The sequence below is a fragment of the Montipora capricornis genome, chromosome 3 (genome assembly GCF_036669925.1).
Source record: "Montipora capricornis isolate CH-2021 chromosome 3, ASM3666992v2, whole genome shotgun sequence".
NCBI lineage: Eukaryota > Metazoa > Cnidaria > Anthozoa > Scleractinia > Acroporidae > Montipora > Montipora capricornis.
Genome location: NC_090885.1, coordinates 23,427,963 through 23,435,462, shown reverse-complemented (window position 1 = coordinate 23,435,462; position 7,500 = coordinate 23,427,963). Strand labels below are relative to the sequence as shown.

The 7,500-nt window shown below is 42.3% G+C and overlaps 1 protein-coding gene across 5 annotated transcripts in view; it reads left to right on the top strand.

Moving 5' to 3' along the window:
* Positions 1 to 7,397, top strand: part of LOC138042595 (uncharacterized) — a 16,880-nt gene extending 9,483 nt beyond the window's left edge. The window contains exons 2-8 of one of the 5 annotated variants that reach the window (XM_068888541.1): positions 695 to 1,017; positions 1,668 to 1,892; positions 2,822 to 3,137; positions 3,344 to 3,552; positions 5,309 to 5,432; positions 6,044 to 6,107; positions 7,195 to 7,397. In XM_068888541.1, coding sequence (XP_068744642.1) covers positions 706 to 1,017; positions 1,668 to 1,892; positions 2,822 to 3,137; positions 3,344 to 3,552; positions 5,309 to 5,432; positions 6,044 to 6,107; positions 7,195 to 7,270 — 1,326 coding nt within the window. In that variant the 5' untranslated portion in view covers positions 695 to 705 and the 3' untranslated portion in view covers positions 7,271 to 7,397. Of the gene's footprint in view, positions 1 to 694; positions 1,018 to 1,667; positions 1,893 to 2,821; positions 3,138 to 3,343; positions 3,553 to 5,308; positions 5,547 to 6,043; positions 6,331 to 7,194 lie in introns of all 5 variants that reach the window. The other 4 variants (XM_068888538.1, XM_068888540.1, XM_068888537.1 and 1 more) reach the window with 4 other exon arrangements.
* The last annotated feature ends 103 nt before the right edge of the window (positions 7,398 to 7,500 follow it).

The following is a 7,500-nucleotide window of genomic DNA, read 5'->3' as shown; positions in this document are numbered from 1 at the left end:
ATATGAATATTAGCATTCATACAATACCCGTAGTTTACGCTTGACTCGATAAATTATTCACTCTAACAACTGTAAAGTGGAAAGAGTTGCATTTGTTGGAATACGTCTGCTGCAAGTGCTTTTTTTGGGAAGATCGCGTGCATAACCGTTTTAACGTATTGTCCGTGTGTGAAAGGAATACTTAAGTGTTGGTTAATTCAGTCCACATCTGCGCAGTGCGTTTGAATCGTTATACGATTCGACATCGTACAGAAATTTGCTGCAGTGCGGCGCGCGTAATGGACTCATGTTACTTAATTAGCATTCTGTTTTCTCACAAGTGTATAGCGAGTATGACCTGAACAGCGTCTTTTATAGGAATCTTTTACTTATGGTTATAAGGTCCGAAATGTAAAAGGAACGGAAATTTGGGAAACGATCGCTAACATTTGTTTGTTCACTTTCACTAGATCAATTGCTATTTCGTTTGAGCCAAGTCATGTTTGGGCGTCGCCATTTCAAGGTCAAATGAAAATCCCTCTATATCTGCAAATCTCTAGCGTTTCGGGAGAATTTTACTTTTATTTATGAACACTTCTTTCAGTCCAAAGACTTAACAACGCGCCGTCGGATTCTAGCATATCTGAGGGGTTAATGCTGGAATTACCCAGTAAGTCAGTGCGCGAGTGTTTTCTAAACTGTTTATTTTCATTAGTAACTGTTGCCATGTCGCGTGCTTCAAAGCAAGGCAAAGACCCAAAGAGCCAAAGAACCCAAGGTGAACCAAGAAGACGACGAAACCATGGTGAACCGAGCTGGTATGACAGGGCTCTTACTGATGCAGATTACCCAAAAGACGTAATGCAGATCCCGAAGGACAAGGTGGGATTTATTATAGGAACAAAGGGTTGGAGAAAAAAAGAAATAATGGAAGAAAGTGGAGTGAAAGAGTTAGAAATCAGAGACGACCAAGTCCACTTAAGAGGAACGGAAGAACAGTGCTCCTACGCAAAAAAGATTATAGACAGGATTTTAAAGGTACAGTTGGACCCCGCTAATTCGAACTCGCTTACTTCCAAATTCACCGTTATTTCGAACTCAAAACCATATTTAATTTCCCTTGAAATCGCCTATCAGTCATGTACTATCAGTCATTTAGTAACGTGGTCAAATTCGCTTAGCTAAATGGCTACTTTACGGACATGCCACGAAATAAAAAAAGCAACAAAAAGCTATATAAAGTATATTTACAATTAAAAATGAAAATGGTCACGTTATTATTTACAATCAGGTTATGAAAGTTGTATAGAAAAGACGCGTATTTACATAATTAAAATGTGAGATTTAAAAAAATCCAACTTTGAAACCAAGTTCTTAAATGTTCCGATTTTGTTAGCAGCGCGAATTTACTCTGGATTAACGTTCCAAATCTTGGCAACAGTATAATGCCACGATTTAACCAAGGGTTAATTTCAGTCCATAAATTGTTGTTTTACTTTAGGCAGCTCCAATGTGTACTTTTGTCTAAGGTTATATTTAGTTGATCGCTCTTTCAGTAGCTCTCCGATACTTTTGGGGACTTATAATACCCATGTACAATTTTGTAAACACCGCAGTGGCCATAGGGTTTATTTATTTTATAACTGCCCTGCCATTAATTTTCATATATTGCCAAAAAACCGCTTTAGGGAGAAGACAGCATTCATCAAGGCTCTTGGAAAAAGGTCGACTTTATACCCAAGGAATACATGGGTGTAGTTATTGGAAAAAACCGCGAGCAATTAAACGACATAGAACAAACTACAGGGACAAAATTTAGAACCGGTTCTAAAGGCAAGCAGGATAACGCGCTCTATGTCAAGGGATCTATTGAGTGTCAAAAAAGAGCTATTCGAAAAATAAAGGAAATCGTGGTAAGTCCTGTCACACCGTTACTGTTTTGAGATAATATTACAGAAATGCACAGGTACAATTCGCCGCTTTAAAAATATAACCTTGAATTCTTTCGAGCTAGCGCTACAGAATCGAATCGAGCGTATTCACTCACGTGGCCAGCAGTCATGCCAATTTATTGGACCAAAGGAAAGTGTTTACATAAGAAAAGAGTTCAACTCCACGTACAGGATTGGTTTGGACACCAACATGGCCTGTGTTCCTTAGTTCGGGAACACTACTATCATGGCTAGGCCTGTCCCGAATGTACTCGGCGACTTTAATTTTGGGCAACATTTGGTGTTTGGAGCACCTTTTTGCTGTTCTAGCAACCTCGAACAAGTTTTGCCTTTCTGAGCAACTTTGGAGCAAAATATAGGTTTAGAACACATCAAGCACGAAAAGGTCAAAGATTTCATAGAAAACTTCAATTTTTGTGAATTTCTTGAATGTTCAGCAACCTTCTGAAGTTACGTTTGAACACATGACCCGTCACTTGACAACGGTCGGCCAGACGTCAAATGAACCATATCGTTCTGTTACACTCAAGAGTATCCTTAAATTTCGCCCATATTTAAATTTGCGAGCCATTTTAACTTTGAAGCTATTTTTCTTGACAGATGTCAGCTATTATTGTGAAGAACGAAAAATATAGCTGTTAATTAACGTTTATATAAAAATATCAAGAAATGTAGGCAGCAACTTTTGAAATTTCGGTAGCGACCTTTTGGATTTTTGGCAATTTTTATCAACTTTTTGGCATTCCAGTGAGCAACTTTCCGGCATTTTGCGTACACAATCATTACAGGCCTAAATATGGCTACCGAGACGTCACATGAAAACACTCCATACGCAGTAATTGTCACAGTTTAATTGATGATAGCTACAGTAATTGTATTTTTTCCTCAAGTGTAATTTGATGAGACGCTCAAGTAAACGCACAGAGTGGCATGTTCACGTGGATACGACCCAATTAGAGCTGAACCACGCATTTGAGCTGTCCAGCGTACAACTTCCAGATGCCGGCAACTCTGGCATAACTGTCTATGAAGTGAAACCACTAGCGCCAACTTCACAAGATATGGACAACTTCACTGGCATAGAAAAACTGAGGAATAAACTCCTCATGGTGTTAAAAAAGCTTCACAAAGAAAAGGAAGAAGATAGGGTTTTAGTAGACATATGGTGTCACTTCGGCCATGTCTATATAACTAAGGTCGATGAAGGTGAGTGAAAGAATGATTCGTTGTGCTCTGTCGGTTGTAGTCGTTATAGACATCATTTTGTCGGTATTTAGACGGAATTTGCGGCCGCCTCTCCTCCAGGCTTCCGTCTTAGTCATACTCAGCGCGTGTGGAGTTGTGGGAGAGCTTCCTACGAATAGAGACTAGGTAGTCAAGGTAGAACAGTTCAGTCATTTGTTGTTTTTCAGACGAACAAGACGAAGAATATTTTACACTTGAGGAAATCAAAGAAAAACTTGAAAACGAAAAGCTTGGTTGGAAGGCAAAATTCAAAGGAGGTTTAGAAAAAGTAGAAGTTGAACACATTGAAAACAATCTGAAATCCCGTGCAGCTAAAGAGGAAGTAAGATACGACTTCACCTTCTACACTCCTACTTGCCGATATGTTCGTGTCAAGGTAAGCTGTGAAGAAATAATTTTTCAAAATGTATTGGTTTAAATTGGGCTATTACGTAACATTTGCACCCAGCTGTTGAGACCCAGCCGTGGGCGACCTGTGCCGTTTACGGTACAAAATGTAAATAACGCAAACAATGTCCCTAGCCCTAAGAACAAATGAGGTGCAGATTAACAAGAACGAAAGAAAATAGGGGTTGTAAAGGGGCGTAGGTCAACTAGAGAGACCCAAGGGAAAACAAAGGGAAAAGGATGGTGTAAATTTCAGAACTTCTCCAAGGGAAGCAGGAGGCTAGGGAGGGATGAGGGCTCCGTAAATGCTGTATAGGAAAACGTGTTAGTGGATACTGATTCAAAGTACTGTGGGGAAAAGGTTTCCTTATGATAGCCTGGCACCGTTTATGTGCATTTAATAAAATAGGTCATACCAGTAGGCGAAGAAAACTGAGTTATTTGCGTCTAAGGCTACGTTCACACTTGGTGCCCTCGCACCGCCGGTGACTAAGTACGATTCTCGCTGGGCACTAATGTGAACGCACATTTTGCCAAGCACTCACACCAGAATTCGGGCACAGAACCCGTGTCCGGGTACAGGGTATCGACCTTGTACTCGAGCACTAAATGCATGGTACTTCGGTCTTTAGAGTACCCAGTGTCTGAACAAATCACTATTTTGTGCCGGTGTCCAGGCACCAGTGCTTGGACAGCAAGGGTGAACACCGCCCAGGACTCCGATCGGCATCCAGAAGTTTACTTTTTACAATTATGTAAATATTAATTGGGTGAACAATTTTTGGTAAAGTGAAACGTTGTAGAACTAAAATTGTTTTTAACCCTGCTTGATGTTTATTTATTTTATTTATTTATTTGTTTATTTATTTACTGATTGAGTATGGTGGAGTAACAATAGGACATATTAGGTCTCCTTCGAGGTTAACCACCAGGGTACACCACAGAAGACAGACCACAACACCGGGAACTACATGCCCTACTCTTTGTGTGCGGGTTCTTTTACGTCCCACAGGATTGTGAACATTGAAGGGTTGTGAGACCTCCGGACTAGACTAGAGAGTCTACCCATTTGCAGATGTAATTACAAAGGCACTTTCTCCTCAGTTATTTAAAGACCCTGAGTGGTGGTCCGGCCCGGAGTTGAACTCACGACCTCCCCCGTAACAGCCCGGTGCTCAACCAACTGAGCCACCTGTGCGCGGCCTGCTTTACTCGTGTACAAAAGAAACCTTATCATGGTTATTATATCATGGTAACGATATTTTTTGTTTTGAATACCGTTCTGTGTGTGCGACTTTGTGGTGCACCGGTGCATACTAGTTGTGCAATGCTCTCTCATGGTATATACCATGAAATATCCCACGAGTCACCTGTATTTTCTTGGTATACGTGAGTCTTTAGGCGAGTGTGTCTACCAAGAAAGCACAAGTGACTCGTGGGATATTCCATGGTATACCACGAGAGAGCGTTGCATAGCAATCTTGCACCATGCCATTGAGAATAGTGGCCAACACAATCAATACGACAAACGCGTGGCGCGTGACGAGAAGGTTGATGTAATACCGTCGAATATACAATGGCTTTCCTGTATTCTGATTGGCTGTATTTTCCATGGCATGGTATAAATGTACAGTATGCAATGCCACCAAAGAGTTAACATGCGCAAAGGCGTTCTTATTGTTCGTGGCGGCGAAAAATAAGAACGCCTGATGGCAGGTTACCTTAGTTCTCCTCTCATTTAACAGGCATGGCTTACCGAGAAAGATAGTGACGAACAGGAAGGCGACGGAACAAGTTCAATGGCGTTCTCTTGCAGTGCACCCTTTAATGTTATGAGTGTCATGAGTCATGCACTGCCTGATGAGCAGGGTGAGTCATCACACACGCCATGTTTCTACATGTGCTCTCAAACACAGCAGAGGCTGAAAGCGGACATCTTCATGCCTTCCAAGCAATGTGACTACCGACTGTTCGTAAAAACATGTAAGAAATTAACAGAATTTTTTTTATTTGCTTTGTAACTAGGATATGTCGTTTTGGTTCCGGGTTATACGGAATGCGCTATTATCGACGAGTCTTGAATCACAAACGTAATTTCTACTTCCATTGATGATTATTGAGTACATCATGTTCAACGGCAGTTCCTGTAATAAAATTTCCAGACACAATATCCTGGTTTAAAATAAACGCTTAAAATTGTGACTGTAAAAATTCACACAACATTTTCAATCATGTATGCGGCTCTGTTGAAGTGGTGATTTACGTGTAAATGAGGTAGACGACTCATACATGGGGCCAAATATTTAAAACACGTTTCCACTTTTACTGACTTGTTCCCGGCAATATCCTGTATCTCTTTTTCATATTAACACCTTCCCTTCGTGCCGTGCTAGTCTGACTCGTCCCCATCCCTCTCGTGTTTCTCTCTTAAATAGACAAATAAAAGGCGGCTGGTGACGAGTCTCTTGTTCTTTACTCAGACCCAGTGATTGGCCTCGTTCCCAGGACGCCTCAGGCCGAAGAAGAAGACAAAATCTTAGAAAGGTATCTCATGGGAATGAAGATCAAGGACGGTCAATTAAAACTACCACCAGTTTCCGAGCGACCAGACGGGTTTGACCTGTTTTATCAGCGGCGAAGTCGAAGAAGGATTTATGAGTATGAAATGGGTGACGAAATGTTTACCTTGCTTGTTTCGAAATATCAAGACAAAACCGTGGATGCCGCCGAAACTGAAGCGAGCGATTTTGACGAAATAGACCCAGAGGTATTGCTTTAATTCCCAAAATTACACTGCAACTTGCATCTCCTTACAAATGTAGAAAACGTTTGCTCGTTTTGTGAAACTTGTTTGCAAGATTTCTGAGAACTCAGTAGCCTGCGCATGTACGCTTAACTCGAGCAAAACCTGAACACTAAAGGCTCACCGCTCGCTCACTCAGTCAGTTTGAACACTCGGCTATCATCAGTTGGTCGGTTGGTCAATTGGTCGGTCAGTGAGTCAGCCAGTCGGTCCACCCATTCATCGGTCAGATAGCGAGTCAGCCAGCCAGCCAGCCAGTGAGTCAGCCAGTCGATCCATCCATCCATCAGTCAGTCAGATAGCGAGTCAGCCAGCGAGCCAGCCAGCCAGTCAGCGAGTGAGTCAGTGAGTAAGCCAGTCAGTCGGTCCATCCGTCCGTCTGTCAGATAGCGGGTCAGCCAGTGAGCCAGGCAGTCAGTCAGTCAATTAGTCAGTGAGTTCGTCAGCGAGTCAGCGAAACAGTCAGTCCGTCCGTCAGTTAGTCAGTCATTTAACAATAACAATATCTGACCTGCTAATCGCCCTTACTCGCAGTCGGAGACTGAATTGTTAGGGGCGCAGCTCAACGAGGTCATACCGAAGGAGCTGTGCAGCCGGCTAGGCGCTCGGCCCCTGAACACGACCCATGTATGACCTCGGACACAGCACCACAGCCAGATGGAATAGACTAGGAGTACGATTTGAGATCGACTGAAACTCATCCCACATACGACCTCAGGATGCGATCCCGGGTTCGCAGTGGTGGGAGGCACGAGTGTTACCACCGGGCCATCCTTACTAAATTAATTAAAATAGGTTTTAATATTTTTGTTTTGTTTTCCTGTCCAGACGGATATCCATCTTCACTCTAAAGAATGGGACCGAATGCTTGAGGAAGGAAACTGGGAACCAGAGCAGATTGTAGCCAAGTTACCTACTTTCTTACGGTTCTTGCGAAACGTTCAAAGTAATGTGGCACCATAAGTTGCTGTCCGTGACTGGGTAGTGTGAGTGCAAACTGAGCTTTTTAAAATAAAAGAGCGGTTTTTCAATCACTAGAGTAAATCGAATGTCCAGTGTAAATAGCCGTGCGAACAACGGAGACTACATGTAGTCGCTATTGTCATCTTGGGCCCTTTCCATTCCTCAAAAGAT